General features: G+C 38.0%; 4 protein-coding genes and 1 long non-coding RNA gene across 5 annotated transcripts; all 5 read left to right on the top strand.

Moving 5' to 3' along the window:
• The first annotated feature begins 36 nt into the window (after window positions 1–36).
• On the top strand, window positions 37–1,408 carry LOC143105946 (uncharacterized). The gene is made up of 3 exons (XR_012983585.1): window positions 37–486; window positions 836–898; window positions 1,161–1,408. It is a non-coding gene; the product is annotated as an uncharacterized LOC143105946 (long non-coding RNA).
• A 2,974-nt stretch (window positions 1,409–4,382) lies between these two features.
• LOC143105945 (C-X-C motif chemokine 11-6-like) lies at window positions 4,383–6,361 on the top strand. Its single transcript, XM_076270088.1, has 5 exons — window positions 4,383–4,591; window positions 5,166–5,285; window positions 5,586–5,709; window positions 5,800–5,889; window positions 6,029–6,361. The coding sequence occupies exons 2-5, from the start codon at window positions 5,228–5,230 to the stop codon at window positions 6,039–6,041; spliced, it is 285 nt and encodes a 94-aa protein (XP_076126203.1). The 5' UTR covers window positions 4,383–4,591; window positions 5,166–5,227; the 3' UTR covers window positions 6,042–6,361.
• Window positions 6,362–8,912: 2,551 nt separating this feature from the next.
• On the top strand, window positions 8,913–9,826 carry LOC143106380 (C-X-C motif chemokine 11-1-like). Its single transcript, XM_076270653.1, has 4 exons — window positions 8,913–8,995; window positions 9,196–9,319; window positions 9,416–9,505; window positions 9,642–9,826. Exons 1-4 carry the CDS (start codon window positions 8,941–8,943, stop codon window positions 9,748–9,750), a joined length of 378 nt encoding a protein of 125 aa, XP_076126768.1. The 5' UTR covers window positions 8,913–8,940; the 3' UTR covers window positions 9,751–9,826.
• A 7,296-nt stretch (window positions 9,827–17,122) lies between these two features.
• On the top strand, window positions 17,123–18,357 carry LOC143105649 (C-X-C motif chemokine 11-6-like). The gene is made up of 4 exons (XM_076269692.1): window positions 17,123–17,267; window positions 17,568–17,691; window positions 17,786–17,875; window positions 18,015–18,357. The coding sequence occupies exons 1-4, from the start codon at window positions 17,210–17,212 to the stop codon at window positions 18,025–18,027; spliced, it is 285 nt and encodes a 94-aa protein (XP_076125807.1). The 5' UTR covers window positions 17,123–17,209; the 3' UTR covers window positions 18,028–18,357.
• A 4,227-nt stretch (window positions 18,358–22,584) lies between these two features.
• LOC143105650 (C-X-C motif chemokine 11-6-like) lies at window positions 22,585–23,754 on the top strand. The gene is made up of 4 exons (XM_076269693.1): window positions 22,585–22,691; window positions 22,978–23,101; window positions 23,192–23,281; window positions 23,430–23,754. The coding sequence occupies exons 1-4, from the start codon at window positions 22,634–22,636 to the stop codon at window positions 23,440–23,442; spliced, it is 285 nt and encodes a 94-aa protein (XP_076125808.1). The 5' UTR covers window positions 22,585–22,633; the 3' UTR covers window positions 23,443–23,754.
• The last annotated feature ends 792 nt before the right edge of the window (window positions 23,755–24,546 follow it).

Genomic DNA, 24,546 nt, shown 5'->3' with positions numbered 1-24,546 from the left:
TCGCTTTTCCCTGGAAACAGCTAGAAATAGCTTTGTCGTTTGTTTTGTCTGCACTCTGAATAGGCACGCTCCTACAAGACCAGGCTAGATTAGGATAAAAGGGTTTGCCGAATGAATCAGTGTATTTTGCTATGGGTACAAATGTGTTGATGAATCCATTTCCTAAACAAATTGCTTCAAGTACTACAATATCATGTCGGGATTTAAATTATGTGCCTCTCTTTCCCATTACACAGCTTACTGTAATGTACATTTACATCTTCAAAATAAAAATGGTCTACTGCTAATACTAAAATGACCTGCAGCTGTTTCCTCCAACCATCGCATTTCCCAGAAAGTGAAAGTAACTCGTCAAGCTGCAAAATGCAGGATTAAAGAAGAGGGAAACACCGCACTCTACACACTACAGACCAGAAACAGACCACACAACCTGACCAGGGGTCAGCCACACCCATATATTATGTGCAAATCCATTATATGGCTGTTGTAAGTATGCTTACATTCTCAGAGACGAAATTGTTTAAGTTATAGCCCACTCAGTAAAGAGTTTATTCTTTGTTTGAAACTGGGAACTAAACTGTTTTTCATCTCTTTGTACTCTGTTTTTCATCTCTTTGTACTCTATTTCATCTCTGTATACCTTGGAGACTGCTGAATTGATCAAGGAGGATAGGTCAAATTGCTTATATAATCTATGTGTTTTACTGTGCGAAATATGGTATGTTTGCAGGAATATGGTTATTTTGTATGCCTCAGACATACATGTTGTGAGTATATGTATTTGCAGTAATGGAAATATAATTGCAACATGTCTGCTTTGCTCTCAATAAGACAGATCTCATAAGAACGCTCCTGTTCTCTTGTGCACCTTTGGGTCGACTGATCAAGACGAAAACAGGTCAGGATGCAGTATAGGCTACTATACCCACGGAGCACATATAACTTTGATGGACATGTCAATCTGAACAACATGAAGTCCGTGGAAATGAAAACATCCATTTAATGAATATGGGAATGTGAGAACACACAGGAGATTGATAGAATGGTTGCTGATTCACATCAATGAAGAGTGACTTTTACCAGTGATATTTTCATTCTGTATGCCTCAAATAAGATGAATTGGTCTTTCAAATTCATTAATGTGTTATGCTTTCTTCTAGTCTCTGGCTTGGCTTCAACTGTGACAAACATGTCAGAGAAGTCCTGGTGATGTAGGAGAGAGCAGGTCAAAGAGGGTGAGTTCTGAATGCTGCAATTAGTGGGATGTATTGTAGGCTGACTATGACGATATAAGTTTCTGTCAAGGGCCTGTCATTGATTGTTGGTCCTCCGAATGCCTTCCAAGTGTTGTACTGAACACCACTGCCCATTGCCCACTCCAGTATTGTGTATCATGGTATCATGTTGTAATGAACCAGAGGTCAGGGAACCCCCCCCCCACCCACCCACTCTGACCTTAAACTCTGAGTAGAATCATCACATAATTATGTGGGTTGCTCACACAACAACAACACTGTCAATCCACAAAGCCAATCTATGCTTCTCTTTTCTGATAAATAACGGATTTGTTTGAAAGGAGTCGATGGCACCAGCAGCCCAAATTACTGCAGTGAGGGTCAATTGCAGTGTAGTCCGATACAAAGAGCTGGTTGAAAAGTAACGCTAGTTATTGTTAACAGGCATGCACATTATCAAATAAAGGTGTATAACAACAGCTATTGAAACAAGTCTCTGAGAATGCAGCACTGATATCAGATTGGTTAGATTCCCGGGCATGTTTGTTTTATGTGAAACACCTCAAAAGCAAACACGGTTGCTTATAAGTTAGTCAGTGTGCCTGTTTTCATAGGCTATTTCACATGTGGCCAGATACTCAAGGATGTGGTCAGAAGTTGAATCTTGGTATAGGGGAATTTCTTCTTCAGTTTTTATTTTCACATCTCCTCACTGATAATAAACACTGTCAGTGATCTAAAATCCCACCAGTTCCTGTAAACGGATAGATTCTTAGGTTGGAATGAATTGAGAAAGGTATTGCAATGCAACTTAGATTGCAAGACAGATACATTTATAAGCAGATACATACGGATAGATGATCCCATATTATCAGAAAATGAAATCTTACTCAAGACATTATCACACATAGAGTGCATTATCAGGTTTCATTTCAAGTGTTAAAACCATATTTAAAAACATATTTTAGATAGGCTTATTCACTATAAACAAACCATTTATAACTGTGTGTACAAATGCTTTTAGCTTTCGTTGGATTTTTTTGACCCAGGGACATGGCCTGAGATTGGCATAAAAAAGAGAAGCATTAAACCCAAATGACACCATGTCCATTATTATTTTGGGATGTTTTTCAACCAGGGGGACCTGGTGACTTTCTCAAAGTAAACGGTAACACTAAAACAAGAGGCTACGTTAAGATTAGGAGGAAAAGATCAGGCAGTGTGCTGAGAGACCTGCCCCAATAGTATGTAAGTTAGTAAGTCAAAGTCAAAGTCAAAGTCTGCTTTATTGTCAATTTCTTCACATGTCAAGACATACAAAGAGATCGAAATTACGTTTCCTACTATCCCACGGTGGAGACCAGACATATTTTACCAATTAGGTCCACAGACAAACATAACATTCAAGTAAACAATATAAAAAGTAAAAATAAGAAGGCACATACAGTGAAGAAAATAAGAGCAGCAAAATTTGAGTTGAAATTGTGCAATTGTGCATACAGTAGACAGTCAATATAATAGTGCAAAAGTCAGGCCAGTAAATGGCTGAGGTAATTCTGTTTGACCTAAGTATGCAAGTGGCATAGTGGTGCAAGTTATGTAAGAGCAGCAGAAGTGTGTTCAGAAGTGTTTTCAGGACAACAGGACAACAACAACAAGTTGCAAAGTGTGCAAGTGTACAAGTGGAGTAGTGCAAGTGGAGTAGTGCAAGGCAGCCATTGTGGGTCCAAAGTCCAGGATGTTATGTAGCTGAGGGGGGAGAGGGGGGAGGGAGTTCAGCATCCTAACAGCCTGGTGTATGAAGCTGTTGGTGAGTCTGGTGGTGCGGGAGCGCAGGCTTATGTACCTCTTCCCAGAGGGCAGTTGATCAAACAAATTGTGAGCGGGGTGACTTGCATCACTCACAATTGAGTGTAAGTAAGTATATCTTTTGATCCCATGAGGGACATTTGGTCTCTGCATTTATTCCAATCCGTGAATTAGTGAAGTCGAACCGGCAAGCCCAAAGGCCGAAACCCTAACTAGTAGGCCATGGCTGCCCCAAAAGGTAGCATTTGAACATTAAACCACACAATGATCCAAAACATACAGCCAAACAAGGCAAGAAATGTTGTCAACATCCGAATGAACTGCTTGTCAAATTAAAAGATAGCTAGGCTATGCATTATTTGCATGATAAAATGTAATCAGGTAATCCCCAACAATGTAACTGTAATCTGATTACACAATGTTTTTATTGTAATCTGGGCTGATTATAGTTACTTGATTTTTATAATCTGATTACGTAATCTAGATTACATGTAATCCGTTACTACCCAACCCTGGCTATGAGACATACGTTCACACTCGGTATCATGTTTCAACCCACTTTAGGTCAATATCACACCGGAATTCTCCTTTAAATGTCGGACATTTACTGCAACTGTACTCTCTGTACTCTCTGTAGGGCTTTACACTCTTGTTTTTAGCTGCCGTTCACCCTGATTCTCCAAGGTACCTTAAAATCCCTGAGGTGACTGAGTTGATAAAGATGTTGATAAAGATGCTGTTTACCAGGGAGCCACTGTGCACTTAGACCATATCATGTGGTCTGACAGAACACAGTGACTACACAACATAAGAACCCACAAACAACGCATCTAGAGAAGGTAAGACATGTGTGCAGCTTATGTGTGTGCACAGTTCTTTTGGTGTGTGATTAGGCAATATTACACAGTTCTAGTGAAGGGAAAGTGTTGACCTGGTTAAAAAGAGAGATCTCCTTTTTCACAATTCCATTCAGTCTGACACCACAACTTCTCACTGTGTTCACATCTCTTTCACTTGCTGCAGGGATTATTGGTCGGATCTGAAACTGTTCCTGAGTTCCCGAGTAGTGTCCTCCATACAGTTTCAGTTTCACTGTCTGTCCAGTAGGCTGCTTCCTGGAAACTGCAATGATTCTCCAGAACCAGTGGAATATGTTGCAGCTCACTCATTTCATTTTAATGATTAAACTAATTAATCTTTGTTTAAGATAATAATAATGTAGTTGTTTTTGATCGCATATGCTATTATATAATTTTGGATTATTGTAAATAATGCATATAGATAGTGGAACAGTTTTGGTCTGCTTCCGTCTTCTGTGTTTCATTTATACTGTAATAACATACTACAACCGATTACTATACTATGAGCCTACTGTAATAATTAATTCTGTTGTGTGGATTTATCTTTTCAAAGTGCAGTGAAGGATACCACCATCCTGTATCTGTTTTCTAAAATAAGACATTGACCTCTCAAAGCACTTGACCATGTTTATTAAACATTAACAGCTCTTAAGGTCTTTGCTGCTGTGAGCCCCATCTGGTGGTCAGGTAACTTTCACACAATCACACTTCCTTCAAAAGATACCAATATTTATACAGAGGATGCAAACAACTTAGCTTTGACCTTGTACGCTACATTATGAAAAACGCTGGTGTAAAATTAATTCATTGCATTAATAAGTTACAAATTGAAAGGATTATTTTCTTTGCAAAACTGACACATCGAGTGAGAAAAAAACATTGAGAGACTCTTGTAGTACAGTAAGGCATGTATGGGGTTGAACAAAAGCAGGAACTGATTTAACTGACCAAAAATTATGTAGATCAAATGATCTCTCCTTATTTATTTCATTACCACTCTTCATTTGATTTCTGAAACAAAACCTTTGGCACTTTTCACCTTCTTCATGCATGGCAAACGTGTGAACGTAAAAACAAAAACTCAAACACACAACACATACAGCAATAAACTGAGTGAAAATCATCAAGAAATAAGACAAGAAAAATAAGGATGTGGAAGTTGAAGTCTGTCATGCTGAAGGAGGAGATTGGTGACGCAATGTAAAGGGGAAACCCCTGATTTGACAGAATAAATACAGGCATGCTTGCCACTGTTTGACAGATTCACCGCCTCACTCTGATACAACGGCTGAGAAAGCAGACAGACCATCATCCATCTCAACAATGAAGTCAGCAGCTCTCCTCGCACTTCTGGCCGTCCTGCTCTTCGTAGATGTGAGAGGTAAGGGCTCCAGTCATCTGCTGACCAGGTGCTACAGTGACCTCCACTATGGCACAAATATTCCTTTTCTCAGAACATATTTGCATTTTTCCTCATTGTTTTCATTACAATAGGTCAGCAAAAGATTTGTATACTTTTTTAGTATACAAATTTTGTCAACATTACCAGGGGTGCTAATAATTGTGGAGGGCACTGTAATTTGTGAAATAGTGGTCACTGTGTAACAGGGGAGAGTGATGCTACAACACTGTTGTCTCAGCTGAACATCCTGTGATATTTAGTGGTCATGTTTATTTCCAGGGCAACGAGATCCTTTGGGAAGATGCATGTGCCTGGATGCAGGGGCGAATGCCGTCCGCCCAAACCGCATTGAGAGGCTAGAGGTGTTACTGCCTTCACCCTCATGCCCCAATCTGGAAATCATGTAAGCATGTCACAATGTCATGTGCTATAACTGCATACCTTATGGAGTTTAGTGGTGGTCTGTATCTGATGTTTACATCTGTGTCCTCAGTGTCACTCTGAAGGATAATGGAGGACAAAAGTGTCTGGATCCAAACAGCAGTTTTGCCAAGAATTTCATCAAGAAAGCCATCAAAAAGAGGTAAAATACTTTTCCCCATTAGAAGTTTGACTTGACGAGTACAATCAACCAAATTCAAAAGAAAAATGAATTGACATGGCATTTAATACATTATATTGTATAAAATATCAATAATGAAAACATTTTGCATTTCTTACAGGAGTACGCAGTAAATTCCATTGGATCTCTCTCTGATTCTAGAGGCAGCTAATATTGAAAATGCACTTTCTTTCTCTACACAAGAGCATACCATAAAGACTCCTAGTTTTTATATGTTATCTAAGAATACTTTTATATTTATTTGCATGTTATATTTGGGATGTGTGTTACTGCCCGGTGTCTATTTGGTGAAATGTTGTTTAAATTTGTTTCTGTACTGTATCTATACTGAAAGTTGAAATAATGTATACAGTGCTGAACTGATGTGTCTTGATTGCTTGATTATGTTGTAAATATAAAGAAGGAAATAAAACTTTACAAAAAAGATGAATAATGTGTCTGTTATAATAGCGGGTTACCTGCAGGTATACTCAAGTGACTTGGCTATTTAATCCCCACACTAACTAAATGTAAATATATCTGCTAATAATGATCTTCAGTAAACCACTTAAGACCCCAAAACCAGAGACAAGCAGAGTGCCCCATATAGTATAGAGAAAAGACAGACAGTTAGAAAAAAACAACACAAAAGTATTTCTGACATATATTTGTCCAAATTATATTCTATTTTGGATTTAAATTGGATATTTTAAACATGTGTAGATTAATCTTGTTTTATGTTTTTGTAGTAGTAAGAATAAGATATAAGGTGGTTACTGCTGAGTGCTCTCTTTTGTGGTCTTGCTCAAAAAGCAGCTTGACGTGTGCTGGAATCTTTGTATAATGAAAAACAGCAAAAGCAGTTTTTTAGTGTCCCTTATGTTTCACTGATAATCACCAGAGGAACATAAGATTAATTGATAATTCTTTTGTGTGTAGCTTTTGAGATTAATCTTTCAAAAGTACACTGAGTAATATACTATCCCACAGAACCACAACAAATTAACAAAGACGTGACACACATCAGTAACATCTGCCTTTGTGTAACTAAGTAGCCTAATGTGATTAGTGGTGGAAAGAGCCTCCGGTTGGCTCTGGCACAAGAGGGAGGATACCAACTGGAGAAACTGGTTTCAAACATGGTGAGCCTGCAGCCAAGGAAAATGGTCATGGCCATGATCTTTGATGTAATGTGAAACATTCCGATAACACTTTCTACGAACACTGTGTCAAGTTCCTTATAATTTCCTCAAGTCCAATTATAAATGCCCATAAGACCTAAAGAGTTACAATCCAGCAGTACATACTCTAGGTAAAGTGAGATGTGCACATAAAACTTAATGAAAAGCTATAAGGCACCATTACAGCATATAAAGTCTATGGTCAATGTTATTATCAAGAGGTAAAAGAAGCTTTATAATGCATTTTGATATTTCAATCAAGTGCTTATGCCATAACAGCATAACGCTTTATGTGAGCAGTCATGACTATGTATAGATAGTTATATAGACTTATGTTGCAACCTTACGTCATACATTATGAGGCTTTATTAATACTTTATAATCATATATCAATGTGTTTAAAATGCTTTACTGCATACAATAAGCTTTATAGTGCATTGTGATATTTCAAGCTGTAAGGGCTTATACAACAACATCACAATGCTTTATGAGTGCAGTCATAATTATGTACTATGTAAGTAGCTATGTCGATAATTATGAGGCTTTATGAATACTTTAGAACTCTTTAGAAATGTGTTTATAATGCTTTATGGAAACTGTGTTCAAAGAAAGTGTTTTCAATATTCCTCCATGCATCAGTATTTCGATCCAAAGACGTATTCTCCCAACAATATTTGTTTAATCTTCCCTCAACTATTCCAATGGCACCCAAGTTAGATTCCTGGGACACGTTATTTGTGTTTTTTAGTTTGTGATGTGAAAAGCCAATATCATGCAAATGCTGAAAACACCATACCAATGAGAAACCTCTCATAAAGAAGGCCTTCTAAGTCCTCTAAATGACTTTTCACTTGTGTGCCCCGGTTTCCACTCACGAGTAGCTTTTCTCAGAAACGTCCTTGATTGGAGATGTGAAACTGAGATGCCTCACTCTCTGCCAAAACACATACAATGACGTAGCAGAAGATGGAAGAAAAAGAAGAAGAAAGCACAGAGTCTGAGGATATAAATAGGGTAGAATGATTGTCTTTTGTGTGCATTCTGAATCTAGCACAGGGATGGGCAAACTACGGCCCGCGGGCCGGATCCGGCCCGCCAAGCACTTTCATCCGGCCCGCCGAGCATTTCATTTAGGCTAGTTATCAGGCTGCTCGCTATTTTTTTCCTGCGATAGACGTTGGTTAGCTTTACTGCAAACTGCTTTTCACTCTCCTTAGATAACGTTTACAATGTCAATGTCAAAACATCATGTTAAATAGAGATAACATCATGTTAAACTAATTTAACTCTTAGTTATCTCCTTTGCAGCAGATCTAACGTGAACATATGCAATCCATTTAATTGGGAAAGCGTCTGCACTCACGAGAGGGAGAGAGAGCCGCAGGTTCCAGCTGGCTTGTGATTGTTGATAATTGATATCTCCTCCTTATAAGAAAGTTTTAAAAGGAAATCATGAAGGCAACAGTAGTTCCCACTACTGACCATTTAAAAACTGTGAGAGGGCCCAGCCGTAGGTACAGCACTAGCCATAGTGGAGCAGGCAGAAGATCATTGAGAAATAAACGTGAATTAAAGCGACTGTCTTAAAGCGATAGTGTACAATTTATACATTTGTTTAACAGCATAAAATTAGCAGTATTTTTAAAACAAATTAGCACTATTTTAAAACAAATACTTTTCATACTAAATTATAGGCTATAAAAAATGTATTTTTTTAGGCGTGTGTCGTGGGGGGGGGGGGGGGGGGGGTTGTGTGGCCCGCCGGCCAATTTTCAAAACCCAATGTGGCCCTTGAGCCAAAAAGTTTGCCCAACCCTGATCTAGCATCTCCACCAGGACCAGGACCTGCACCATGAAGTTCGCAGTGTTTGTTTTTCTTGCATGTCTGCTCTGTGTAGCTGTGATAGGTGAGGCACAGAGTGGTTTCTTTTAATCTGCTTGTTTTGGTTACTGTACCCATAATGTTTCTATGTGAATGTTAAACTGCAGTTACAATAACACATCTACTACCATATTCATATTTTTTATACTTTTCTTTTATACTTTTATATTCTTCTCAAGTGGCATATGCCTTTGTCATAATTTCTCTCAATCATTCCTTCTTCAGGTCAGCAGGAGTCTAAGGGCCGGTGTCGGTGCCAGGGTAAAGGAGTGAGATTTGTTCCCCAACAAAAGATCCAGACGTTGGTCATATACACACCTGACCACTCATGTGCAAACATGGAGATCATGTAAGTACTGAAAATGTTCTGATATCAGTCGATCGGTCAGCTACAGTGGCCACATTGTGGATGAGTAATGACCTGTGTCTGTGTTTGCTTCTGCAGTGTCACTCTGAAGGGCAATGGTGGGAAAAAGTGCATCGATCCAGAGTCTGATATTGCCAAGAAGTTCATGGAAAAAGCTCTGGCAAAAATGTAAGGCAATAGTGTTTAAAATTCAGCTTTAGCTTAACAATGAATCAAAATAAGATAGATCAATGATTTTAATTATTAACAGCTATACAAATGGCTTGAATTGAAATTTAAATGTGTTATTTACGATTTTTCACAGGAGAGCAAAAAAGGCGGATCCTACTCTCATTCCAGAGTTGACTACCATACAACTTCCCAACATTACATCAACGTTTGTCAACATTACATCAAACAACACTCTTTTCTAATCAGAAAAAGAGGACAGCATTTTATCTCATGCATCTCTACCCAAAGGAATGCACTGTATCATACTTTATAAATATGTAAAATAAATAAACTAAAATGCTTTGTTTATTTAAAAGAGGGTGTCCATCATCATTCGTCTTTTTTAATATAATAATGCTATTACTACTACTACTACTACTACTACTACTGTTTACTACTAGGCCTAATATTATAACAATAGTATTAAGAAGAAGAATCATCTCCATCACAATAATTATTGTATTTCTAAGCTCCTTTGAAGACACCCAAGGACACAGTGTAATCAAAAATGAAAGACAAAACAGATGCACACTCAAACTCAAACCATTATAAAATGATCAGTGCAAGTAGTACGAAAATGAATCAGGAAGTGCCCCACCTTTAGGCTTCTAAACAGATGTGTTTTTATTTGGGTTGCTAAGGAGGATAGTGTTGGACAAAGGATAATAGATGGGCATCTGGTAAGTGTAAACAGCGAGAAGGTGTGTATGGACTCAGGAGAAGGGGTAGGGAGAGGCCTGATTATGGAGGCATTAGTGTACTACTAGCGGAATAATTTTGTATTGCATATGCATTGAACCAGGAGCTGGAGGATGCTGGAGGATGGGGGTGATTTGGTCCCACAGCTTTGTATAGCTGATGGCTGTGCTTGCTCACTGCAGAGTTTTAGACATTATTTAGCCAGTTGAGTCTCTTTGCTGTCCTTTATTACATCAGATGATCAGGTTGTTATCGGTAGAAGAGGGCTTCAAGCACAGAAAATTAGGGTCGTAAAAGTATATACTTTTTTTTTTGCAAAACAATACCCCCCTTTACATGGACACTTTTAATCTGATTACAAATTGAGTAATGGCTCAATCCGAATAAAAATGTGCCATGTAACACCTCAACTGATCGGATTCAGCTCGATCCGACTAAATCCACCCATGTAAACAGGTACTCCGATTGTTTGAGTACATTTCTTCTTTCTGCACAGGTGTTCCCTATGTGGTAACAATGCACAGTGACATAAACAAATAGGAGCTTCTAAATGATTAAATGCTTGTTTCATGTAAAAGCAGATTAAACATCAAACAGTTGGTTTAGTGTTAATGTAAAGTTTGGTTGAAATCCTCATTTCATTGAAAAAAAGTGTCCATGTAAACGCGGCTACTGACTCAGATTAAGCAACGGTTCAAATCTAGCCATTCAGATCCGAGGATGGCAACCCTGCTTTGGAGCCACACTTTAACAATCCCAGCCTATACAAGCTCTGAGGTTACCTTTAACTAGGATCCCTTTGTCTCTGTCACCCTCTAGCTCAGTCTCACCTGAAGTGTGCAGCCTTTAAGTAAACTAGTATATGGATGACTGATCTTTGATGATTTTGTTGGCTCTGGACTGACACCTTGTAGTGTCCATAAGTTTCAAAAGTGTAGCCTACTCCTGGTGTTGTGTTCAGCTGGCCTCACAACCCTCTGTAGGGCTTCAGGCTCTTGTTTTTAGCTGTTCTCATACCAGGCTGCCGTTCCCCCTGATTCTCCAAGGTATCTTAAAATCCCTGAGGTGACTGAGTTGATAAAGATGCTGCTGTGCTGTCTATACCAGGAAGCCACTGTAAGGCCAGGATTTTTTGACCAAAGCTGCCAAATGGCTACCCCCCCCCCCCCATCTTAATCAAAGAACATCCAGAACACCCACATCATCACATACTTCACCATACCTAGAGATCTGCATGGTGTTATTTCAGTTAAAAGGTAACTTTATCAGGATGCATAGTATTCTGGATCCATGAAATAACTGGCATTTAAAAACTATTAAATCTGCCTGCCTCTGGTAATTTAACATAGGGGTGGCAATACTTATGACCCCTGTATTTTAAGGAAGAACATTTATTTAGGCCTATTTACATTATTTATTCACAAAGAAAATTGACAGATTTGGAGTCAATCTCAGTTTCTCAAAATATTCACCACTGCATCACCAGTCTATCCATGGTTAATACACGTTTAAACCTTTGGTGGCCAACGCAATTCTCATCTTGACGAGCGTCTGTGCCGTCCCTTACACCACTGTGCACTTAGACCATGTCAGGTCCTTAGTGACTTACACAACATAAGAACCCACAAACCCCTCATCTAGACCAGGCAGGGCATGTGTGCAGCTTATGTGTGTGCACAGTTCTTTTGGTGTGTGATTAGGCAATATTACACAGTTCTAGTGAAGGGAAAGTGTTGACCTGGTTAAAAAGAGAGATCTCCTTTTTCACAATTCCATTCAGTCTGACACCACAACTTCTCACTGTGTTCACATCTTTCACTTGCTGCAGGGATTATTGGTCGGATCTGAAACTGTTCCTGAGTTCCCGAGTGTCCTCCATACAGTTTCAGTTTCACTGTCTGTCCAGTAGGCTGCTTCCTGGAAACTGCAATGATTCTCCAGAACCAGTGGAATATGTTGCAGCTCACTCATTTCATTTAAACAATTAAACTAATTAATCTTTGTTTAAGATAATAATAATAATGTAGTTGTTTTTGATCGCATATGCTATTATATAATTTTGGATTATTGTAGATCATGCATAATTATAGTGGAAAAGTTTTGGTCTGCTTCCGTCTTCTGTGTTTTATTTATAATCACAGACTACAACTGATTACTATACTATAAGCCTACTGTAATAATTCTGTTGTGTGGATGTATCTTTACAAAGTGCAGTGAATGATACCATCCTGTATTTTCTAAAAGAACACATTGACCTCTCAAAGCACTTTACCATGTTTATTTATTAAACATTAACAGCACTAAGGCCATTGCTGCTGTGAGCCCCATAGTGGTAAGGTAACTTTCACACAATCACAGGTCCTTCAAAAGATACCAATATTTATACAGAGGATGCAATACAGAGGCCTATATTTGGGATGTGTGTTACAGTCCGGTGTCTATTTGGTGAGATGTTGTTTAAATTTGTTATGTTTATGAAAATATCTACACTGAAAGTTTAAATAATTTATGTCATGCTAAACGGATGCGTTTTGATTATGTTGTAAATATAAAGAAGGAAATAAAACTTTACAAAAAAGATGAATAATGTGTCTGTTATAATAGCGGGTTACCTGCAGGTATACTCAAGTGACTTGGCTATTTAATCCCCACACTAACTAAATGTAAATATATCTGCTAATAATGATCTTCAGTAAACCACTTAAGACCCCATGGCCATGGCATATTTGATGTAATGCAAAACATTCTGATAACACTTTCTATGAACACAGTATCAAAAAGCATTATGAACACATTCATACTTAAGTATTCATAAAGCCTCATAATTATCGACATAAGTCAATATAGCTACTTACCTCTTGATAATAGCAATGACCACTTCCATACAAGCTTACATAATAAATGTTCCTTGCCTATAATTTCCAAGTCCAACTATAAATGCCCATAAGACCTAATTAAGAGTTACAATCCAGCAGTACACTCTAGGTAAAGTGAGATGTGCACATAATGAAAAGCTATAAGGCACCATTACAGTTTGTATGGAAGTCTAAGGTCAAAGCTAAATGTCAAGAGGTAAAAGAAGCTTTATAATGCATTGTGATATTTCAAGCAAGTGCTTATGCCATAACAGCATAACACTTTCTAAGTGCCGTCATGACTATGTATAGATAGTTATATAGACTTATGTCATACATTATGAGGCTTTATTAATAGTTTATAATACTATATAAAGTATTATAAAGTAGTTTATAATATAATATTATAAATTTATATTGATATATAAAGTATTAATACTTTATTAATACTTTATATATCAATGTGTTTATAATGCTTTGTGGATACTGCGTAAAATAAGCTTTATAGTTCATTGTGATATTTAAAGCTTTAAGGGCTTACAACATCATCATCATAATGCTTTATGAGTGCAGCAGTCATAATTATGTATAAGTAGCTACGTCGATAATTATGACGCTTTATGAATACTTTAGAACCCTTTAGAAATGTGTTTATAATGCTTTATGGGTACTGTTTTTAAAGAAAGTGTTTCCAACATTCCTACATGCATTAGTATTTCAATCCAAAATACATATTTTCCCAGCAATATTTGTTTAATCTTTCTTAAACTATTCCCATGACACGCAATTTAGATTCCTGGGACACTTCATTTTTGTGTTTTACTTTGTGATGTGAAAAGCCAATATCATGCAAATGCTGACTACACCATACCAATGAGAAACCTCCCATAAAGAATGCCTTCTAAGTCCTCTGAATGACTTTTCACTTGTGTGCCCCAGTTTCCACTCACAGATATCTTTTCACAGAAACGTCCTTGATTGGAGATGTGAAACTAAGATGCTTCACAACCAAAACAAAATGACGTAGCAGAAGATGGAAGAAAAAGAAGAAGAAAGCACAGAGTCTGAGGATATACAGTAAATAGGGTAGAATGATTGTCTTTTGTGTGCATTCTGATAGCATCTCCACCAGGACCAGCACCAGAGCTGAAGAGAGCATCTAGTCTGCACCATACTTTACTTTTAATCTGATTACAAATGGAGTAATGGCACAATCCGAATAAAAATGCACCATGTAACACCTCAACTGATCGGACTCAGCTCGATTAAATCCACCCATGTAAACAGGTAGCCTACTCCGATTGTTGGAGTACATTATCTTCTTTCTGCACAGGTGTTCCCTATGTGGTAACAATGCCCAGTGACATAAACAAATGGGTTTTCATGGTGACAATACAATAGGAGCTTCTAAATGCTTGTTTCATGTAAAAGCAGATTAAACATCAAACAGTTTATTTAGCGTTAATGTAAAGTTTGGTAGAAATCTTCAGATTAATTTCAATTTGATTGAAAAAAAAAGTGTCCATGTAAACGCGGCTACTGACTCAGACTAAGCAACGGTAGGCATTCAGGTCCAAAGATGGCAACCCTGCTTTGGAGCCACACTTCCCCTGGAACCCTTTGTCTCTGGCTCTCTGTCACCCTCTAGCTCAGTCTCACCTGAAGTGTGTAGCCTTTAAGTAAACTAGTATATGGATGACTGATCTTTGATGATTTTGTTGGCTCTGGACTTACACCTCGTGTCCATAAGTTTCAAAAGTGTACTCGTGGTGTTGTGTTCAGCTGGCCTCACAACCCTCTGTAGAGCTTCAGGCTCTTGTTTTTAGCTGTTCTCATACCAGGCTGCCATTCCCCCTGATTCTCCAAGGTATCTTAAAATCCCCGAGGTGACTGAGTTGATAAAGATGCTGCTGTGCTGTCTATACCAGGGAGCCAAAATCACCTTTTTACAACTGTAAGGCCAGGAGTTTTGGACAAAAGCAGCCAAATGGCTACCCCCCCCCCCCCCCCCCCCATGTCAATCAAAGAACATCCAGATTAATAGCCCCACATAATCACATACACTTCACCATACCTAGAGATTGGCATGATGTTATTTCAGTTAGCCTATTAGCTTGTTTGAGGCTCATTGAGCTCAATGCAAATCAAACCAGCTAATAGGCTAACTGAAATAACACCATGCCAATCTCTAGGTATGTTGAAGGGTATGTGATGATGTGGGGCTATTTTAATTCCAAAGGCCAAGGTAACTTTATCGGGATGCACAGTATTCTGGATCCATGAAATAACTGGCCTTTAAAAATAAAAATCTGCCTGTCTCTTTGGGAATTTAACATAGGGGTGGCAATACTTATGACCCCTGTATTTTAAGGAAGAACATTTATTTATTTATGATACATTATTCATTCACTAAGAATTTTCACTTAAGGCATTAAGATCAATTTCCAAAATATGATTTTATATTCCTCTTTTCAGTCAACTTTAGCATGGGTGCCAACACTTTTGACCATCACTGTATATATTTCCTCTCGTACTCCATGCCAATACTCTGCTATAGCTGACTTGGTAATTATTCAAGGTCAATTTCTTAGTCAGATTTGGAGTCAGTCACAGTTTATCGAAATATTCACCACTGCATCACCAGTCTATCCATGGTTAATACCCGTTTAATCCTTTGGTGGCCGACACAATTCTCATCTTGACGAGCGTCTGTGCCGTCCCTTACACTGCTGTGCACTTAGACCATGTCAGGTCCTTAGTGACTTACTCAACATAAGAACCCACAAACCCCTCATCTAGACCAGGCAGGGCATGTGTGCAGATTATGTGTGTGCACAGTTCTTTTGGTGTGTGATTAGGCAATATTACACAGTACTAGTGAAGGGAAAGTGTTGATCTGGTTAAAAAGAGAGATCTCCTTTTTCACAATTCCATTCAGTCTGACATCACAACTTCTCACTGTGTTCACATCTCTTTCACTTCCCATGCTGCAGGAATTATTAGTCGGATCTGAAACTGTTCCTGAGTTCCTGAGTAATATCTTCCATACAGTTTCAGTTTCACTGTCTGTCCAGTAGGCTGCTTCCTGGAAACTGCAATGATTCTCCAGAACCAGTGGAATATGTTGCAGCTCACTCATTTCATTTAAACAATTAAACTAATTAATCTTTGTTTAAGATAATAATAATGTAGTTGTTTTTGATCGCATATGCTATTATATAATTTTGGATTATTGTAGATCATGCGTAATTATAGTGGAAAAGTTTTGGTCTGCTTCCGTCTTCTGTGTTTTATTTATAATCACAGACTACAACTGATTACTATACTATAAGCCTACTGTAATAATTCTGTTGTGTGGATGTATCTTGCCAAAGTGCAGTGAATGATACCATCCTGTATTTTCTAAAAGAACACATTGACCTCTCAAAGCACTATACCATGTTTATGAAACATTAACAGCACTAAGGCCATTGCTGCTGTGAGCCCCATCTGGTGGTCAGGTAACTTTCACACAATCACAGGTCCTTCAAAAGATACCAATATTTATACAGAGGATGCAAACGACATGGCTTTGACTTGGTAGGCTACATTACGAAAAAGGCTGGTGTAAAATGAATTCATTGTATTAATAAGTTAATACTGTCGTTATTAATTGAAAGGATTCTTTGAAATGAAAAAAACTGAGACATCGAGAGAAAAAAACAAAACATTAAAAGAGACTCTTGTTGTAAGGTATGTGTGGGGTTGAACAAAAGTTCTATTTTCCTCACACTCATTTATTTCATTACCACTCTTCATTTGATTTCTGAAACAAAACCTTGTGCACTTTCACCTTCATCCATGGCCAACGTGTGAACATGAAAACCAAAAAAACCACAACACATACAAAAACAAACTGAGTGAAAATCAAGAAATAAGACAGAAGAAAAATAAGGATGTGAAAGTTTAAGTCTGTCATGCTGAAGGAGGAGATTGGTGACGCAATGTAAAGGGGAAACCCCTGATTTGACAGAATAAATACAGGCATGCTTGCCACTGTTTGACAGATTCACCGCCTCACTCTGATACAACGGCTGAGAAAGCAGACAGACCATCATCCATCTCAACAATGAAGTCAGCAGCTCTCCTCGCACTTCTGGCCGTCCTGCTCTTCGTAGATGTGAGAGGTAAGGGCTCCAGTCATCTGCTGACCAGGTGCTACAGTGACCTCCACTATGGCACAAATATTCCTTTTCTCAGAACATATTTGCATTTTTCCTCATTGTTTTCATTACAATAGGTCAGCAAAAGATTTGTATACTTTTTTAGTATACAAATTTTGTCAACATTACCAGGGGTGCTAATAATTGTGGAGGGCACTGTAATTTGTGAAATAGTGGTCACTGTGTAACAGGGGAGAGTGATGCTACAACACTGTTGTCTCAGCTGAACATCCTGTGATATTTAGTGGTCATGTTTATTTCCAGGGCAACGAGATCCTTTGGGAAGATGCATGTGCCTGGATGCAGGGGCGAATGCCGTCCGCCCAAACCGCATTGAGAGGCTAGAGGTGTTACCCCCTTCCTCGGCATGCCCCAATCTGGAAATCATGTAAGCATGTCACAATGTCATGTGCTATAACTGCATACCTTATGGAGTTTAGTGGTGGTCTGTATCTGATGTTTACATCTACTTGTGTCCTCAGTGTCACTCTGAAGGATAATGGAGGACAAAAGTGTCTGGATCCAAACAGCAGTTTTGCCAAGAATTTCATCAAGAAAGCCATCATAAAGAGGTAAAATACTTTTCCCCATTAGAAGTTTGACTTGACGAGTACAATCAACCAAATTCAAAAGAAAAATGAATTGACATGGCATTTAATATATTATATTGTATAAAATATCAATAATGAAAACATTTTGCATTTCTTACAGGAGTACGCAGTAAATTCCATTGGATATCTCTCTGATTCTCGAGGCAGCTAATATTGAAAATGCACTTTCTTTCTCTACACAAGAGCATAATAAAGACTCCTATTTGTTGTTTTTATAACATGGATGTTATCTCAGAATACTTTTATATTTATTTGCATGTTATATTTGGGATGTGTATTACTTTCCAGAGTCTATTTGGTGAAATGTTGTTTCAATTTGTTTATAAAAATATCTATACTGAAAGTTGAAATAATGTATACAGTGCTGAACTGATGTGTCTTGATTGCTTGATTATGTTGTAAATATAAAGAAGGAAATAAAACTTTACAAAAAAGATGAATAATGTGTCTGTTATAATAGCGGGTTACCTGCAGGTATACTCAAGTGACTTGGCTATTTAATCCCCACACTAACTAAATGTAAATATATCTGCTAATAATGATCTTCAGTAAACTACTTACAGTGTAAGACCCCAAAACCAGAGACAAGCAGAGTGCCCCATGTAGAGAAAAGACAGACAGTGAGAAAGAACAACAGAAACGTATCAGTATTTCTGAGATATATTTGTCCAAATGATATTCTATTTTGGATTTAAATTGGATATCTTAAACATATGAAGATTAAGCTTCTATGTTTTTGTAGTTGTAAGAATTATATATAAGGTGGAGATTAAGCTTCTATGTTTTTGTAGTTGTAAGAATGATATATAAGGTGGAGATTAAGCTTCTATGTTTTTGTAGTTGTAAGAATGATATATAAGGTGGTTACTGCTGAATGTTCTCTTTTGTAGTCATGCTCAAAAAGCAACTTGACACGTATTGGAATCTTTGCAGTGAAAAACAGCACAGCAGTTTTTTGTGTGCGTCCATAGTATTTTCACTGATTTTCACCAAGAACAATAAGAAGAAGAAAAAGAAGAAGAAGAAGAAAAAGAAGAAGAAGAAGAAGAAGAAGAAGAAGAATCATCACCATCACAATAATTATTCTATTTCTAAGCTCCTTTGAAGACATCCAAGGACACAGTGTAATCAAAAATCAAAGACAAAACAGATGCAACTCAAACTCAAAACATAATTAATCAGAAAGTTCCCCACCTTGAGGCTTCTAGACAGATAGATTTTTATTTGGATAGTGTTTTGTATTGACACAAAGTGTCTCAATCGATAATGGGAATCAGGAAAGTGTAAACAGTGAGAAGGGGTGTATGGACTCAGGAGAAGAGGTAGGGCGTGACCGGATTGTGGAGGCATTAGTGCACAAGCGGAAGAATTTTGTATTGCATTTGCATTGAACCAGGAGCTCAAGGATGCTGGATAGGGGTGATGTGATCCCACAGCTTTGTATAGCTGATGGCTGTGCTCGCTCACTGCAGAGTTTTAGATATTATTTAGCCAGTTGAGTCTCTTTGCTGTCCTTATTACATCAGATGAGCATATTGTTCCAGGTAGAAACCAAGAGGGCTTCAAGCACAGGAAATGATGCCATGATGAAGGCCAATATGGCCGTAACACGTAGGCCCATGTGCTTTTAACCAGTTCTTGCCATGATAAATTAAAGGCTTTTTATACTTTTTCAACCTCAGAGTATCTCTGCAAATTAATTTTTTCTTTGGATTCTCACTTCACCCGTCGCAGAAGGGCACCTGAGTAAGAAATTATTCGAAGTCTCCTGAGTGCCCTAAGCCCCCTTGTGTCTTCACAGAAAATAAGGATCTTCAAAATACTTTATTTGCAAAACAATAGCCCTGTATACATAGACACTTTAATCTGATTACAATCGGAGTAATGGCTCAATCCGAACTAAATCCACCCATGTAAACAGGTTCTGCACAGGTGTTCCCTATGTGGTAACAATGCACAGTGACATAAACAAATGGGTTTCCATGGTGACAATACAACTAGGAAGGAGCTTCTAAATGATTAAATGCTTGTTCCATGTAAAAGCAGATTAAATGTCAAATGGTTTATTTAGCGTTTATGTGAAGTTTGTTGGGGGGAAAAAAAGCGTCCTTGTAAATGCAGCTACTGGCTCAGATTAAGCAATGGTTCAACTCAGGTCCAAAGATGGCAAACCTGTACAAGCTCTGAGGTTACCTTTAACTGAGATCCCTTTGTCTCTGACTCTCTGTCACCCTCAAGCTCAGTTTCACCTGAAGTGTGTAGCCTTTAAGTAAACTAGTATATGGATGACTGATCTTTGATGATTTTGTTGGCTCTGGACTGACACCTCGTGTCCATAAGTTTCAAAAGTGTACTCGTGGTGTGTTGTGTTCAGCTGGCCTCACAACCCTCTGTAGAGCTTCACGCTCTTGTTTTTAGCTGTTCTCATACCAGGCTGCCGTTCCCCCTGATTCTCCAAGGTATCTTAAAATCCCTGAGGTGACTGAGTTGATAAAGATGCTGCTGTGCTGTTTACCAGGGAGCCACAGCCCACTTAGAGTAGACCATAACATGTCCACAGTGACTTACACAACATAAGAACCTACAAATCCCTCAACTACTGTAGAGCAGGCAGTGTGTGTGCAGCTTATTTGTGTCTGTGCACAGTGCTTTTGTGATTAGGCAATATTACACAGTTCTAGTGAATGGAAAGTGTTGGTTAAAAAGAGAGATCTCCTTTTTCACAATTCCATTCAGTCCGACATCACAACTTCTCACTGTGTTCACATCTCTTTCACTTCCCATGCTGCAGGGATTATTGGTTGGATCTGAAACTGTTCCTGAGTTCCAGAGTGTCCTCCAGTTTTAGTTTCACTAACTGTCCAATAGGCTGCTTCCTGGAAACTGCAATGATTCTCCTGAAATGAACCAGTGAAATATGTTGCAGCTCATTTCATTAACTAAACTAATTCATCTTTATTTAAGATAATAATAATAATAATAATAATAATAATAATAATAGTGTAGTTGTTTTGAATCACAATACAATGATATGATATAATTTTGGATTATTATAATGCATTAGGATAGTGAAAAAGTTTTTGTCCGCTTCCCTATTCTGTGGTTCATTTATAATCAGAGACTACAACTGATTATTTACTAATACAGTTGTTTTTACAACTGTCTTCACACATTTTCAAAACTCTTCACAAAACCCACTATTGCTCACACAAAATGCAAAATGGCTCAAATCTCTAGCAAAATGAAACACAACATTGAAAATAAAATATTGAAAACACATGCATTCAGCACAGATGGGGCCAGCCGTGGCCTACTGGTTAGCACTTCGGACTTACAGTAAAACCGGAAGGTTGCCGGCTCGAACTCCGACCAGTAGGCACGGCTGAAGTGCCCTTGAGCAAGGCACCTAACCCCTCACTGCTCTCCGAGCGCTGCTGTTGTTGCAGGCAGCTCACTGCGCCGGGATTAGTGTGTGCTTCACCTCACTGTGTGTGTTTCACTAATTCACAGATTGGGATAAATGCAGACACCAAATTTCCCTCATGGGATCAAAAGAGTATATATACTTATACTTACTTATATACTAAACATTTTTGTCAGACATTTTGGATACATCATGCACACTGTTAATCAAAACCTAAAGCTCTTCTGTCTTTCATGGGCTTCTATTATATTTCCATACAAGAGTGAAATAAGTTGAAATATACACAGTGAAACATGTAAGTAAACATGAAAATGAAGTTTTGATTTTTGCATGTGAAATTACTGCATGTGTGTGTGTGTGTGTGTGTGTGTGTTTTGGTAGGGGGGGCAGTTGGTGTATACAGTATCTATTCATACTAAGGCAATGATTGGAAGGTGTTTAGTAAAGTAATAAGTGTTTACACGTGAGGAGTAAGGAGAGAGAGTGAAGCACTGGTAAATAAATGTGGCATTTTGCTACGTTGTGCTTGAAAAAGGAAATCAAGTTACTTCCTGATATATTTTTGTGTGTTAGGTAGTGAATTGTGTGTGGTGTTTTGCAAAACGTTTCATGAAATAGAAATCTGAGTCAAAGGCTGAGAATTAATGAATGGTTTAACAGCTTTGGTATGGGGTACTGTAAGATAATTGTAATAATTTTGTTCAAACATTACAGTAAAGCCATTGCTGATGTCAGTTAACTTTTACATATTCGTAGGTCCTTCAAAAGTCACAAATATTTATACAGAGATTGCAAGAGACTGCTTTGTATGTTGGTTGAATAAAAAGGAAGAACTGATTTAACTGACATAAAATGTAACCCATTTAACAGACCAAATACCAAATTAACTCTAATTTAAGAATATAAAAGACTAGAATAGAATAGAGTTTCCTCAAAAAATACACTACCACAATTCATTTGATTTTTGAAACAAAACCTGTTGCCATTTCACCTTCAGCAAATGAGTGAACTTAAGAAATAAACACATACAACACACACACACACACACACACACACACACACACACACACACCCACACAAACTGAGTGAAAATGACCAAGAAATAAGACAGCATAAAAAAAAGGATGTGAAAGCTGAAGCCTTTCATCCTGAAGGAGGAGAAGTATGTGATGTTATGTAAAGGGGAAACCCCTTGACAGAATAAATACAGGCATGCTTGCCACTGTTTGACAGATTCACCGCCTCACTCTGATACAACAGCTGAGAAAGCAGACAGACCATCATCCATCTCAACAATGAAGTCAGCAGCTCTCCTCGCACTTCTGGCCGTCCTGCTCTTCGTAGATGTTAGAGGTAAGGGTTCCAGTCATCTGACCAAGGTCCTACAGTGGCCTTCACAATTATGGCACAAATATTCCTTTCTCCTAAAATATATTTGCTTTTCTTCAAAGTTGGATTTTTCCTCATTGTTGTCATTGTAAGATTATGATAAATCACCAAAAGATGATTTTTTTTTTACCAAAGTCAACTTTACATATAATTTGAGAAATAGTGATCACTGTGCAACAGGGGAGAGTAATGTTAAAGCATTGTTGTCTCAACTGAACATCACGTGACATGTGGTCATGTTTATTTCCAGGGCAACGGGATTCTGTGGGAAGATGCAAGTGCCAGGGTGCAGGGGTCAATGCCGTCCGCCCAAACCGCATTGAGAGGCTAGAGGTGTTTCCCCCCTCCTCTTCATGCAATACAATGGAAATCATGTAAGCATGTCACAGATTCATGTGCTATAACTGCATACCTTATGGAGTTTAGTGGTGGTCTGTATCTGATGTTTACATCTGTGTCCTCAGTGTCACTCTGAAGGATAATGGAGGACAAAAGTGCCTGAATCCAGAGAGCAGTTTTGCCAAGAATTTCATCAAGAAAGTAAATGAAAAGAGGTAAAATATTTTTCCCTATAAAAATAACTTGTTGAATAAAATCAGTCAAATGAAAAATGATTTGAAATAACATTTGAAATGCATATATAATATGTCTTATATAATAAATCTTTATAATGAAAACTTATTTTTTTTTTATTTCTTACAGGAATGCACAGTAATTCCACTGGAAAAGTTCACTGATCACTCTCTGATTCTAGAGGCAGCTAATATTGTCAATACAATTTGTTTCACATCAAGACCATACCAGGGAGACTCCTAATTTTTTAACATAGACGTTATATCTATATGTTAAGAGTACTTTTATGTTTATTTGCAAGAATTATGTGGTATGTCTGTTCATGTCCGGTGCCTGTTCCGTGAAATGCTTTGTTTAAATGTGATTTTTATGAAAATATTTATACTGAAAGTTGTGATAATTTATACCATGCTGAACTGATCTTTATTAGCCTACTAATCTGTTGTAAATATAAAGAAGGAAATAAAACTTTACAAAAAAAAATTATAATGTGTCTGTTTTAATGGCAGGGTTACCTCTTTCAGGGCTGTTTACGCACCTCCTGAATTTCTAAAATAGCGTTTACACACCTCTAAATTGTGTTTATCCACCTAAATAGCATACCGTTCTTAAACAATGCTAAATTAAACGTATGTCGTTTTAATTGTCTATAGTTTACGGAGCCCTCCGGGTGACATGGGGAAAAAAAACATGGGTTAGAAAAAAAAAAAAAAAAAAAGTGGGAAAAAAAAAACATGAAGAAGAAAAAAAAAACGATGCACTTTTGCGGGATCTCATTGCGGGATCTCGCAAAGTTTTGCGAGATCTCGCAAAAAGTTTTGCGAGATCTCGCAAAACTTTTGCGAGATCCCGCAAAACTTTTGCGAGATCCCGCAAAAGTTTTGCGAGATCTCGCAAAACTTTTTTTCTACTTTTGGAACTTGCTGGGCTTCCTACTTGACCCCAATAGGCCCACAAACCACTACCGCCAGATGGCAATCGTATCATGATACTCTGATTGCTCTATCACTGTTGCGTGTTGTGGGTTTTCTGGACACATTACATAGGCCTATGACAAGGGAGGGAGAGGGAGACACCTGAGTGCAGACACGCACACACAGCAGGCTACAATAAATTGCCTAACAGACAGCAGCCTAATTTCGAGGTATCACCAGGGTGCGATTTGTAGGGGGGGATGGTGAGGATTTCCCCAACTCTGGTTTTCCTATCCCTACCTCTGCTAAATTATTTTTATCTCTGGTGGGGA

Source organism: Alosa pseudoharengus, unplaced genomic scaffold (genome assembly GCF_046254945.1).
Source record: "Alosa pseudoharengus isolate Yale_2024_CS ecotype anadromous, Long Island Sound unplaced genomic scaffold, YU_APseudo_1.1 YU_APseudo_1.1_scf_6, whole genome shotgun sequence".
NCBI classification, from domain to species: domain Eukaryota; kingdom Metazoa; phylum Chordata; class Actinopteri; order Clupeiformes; family Clupeidae; genus Alosa; species Alosa pseudoharengus.
This window is presented reverse-complemented; position numbering and strand designations above follow the sequence as displayed.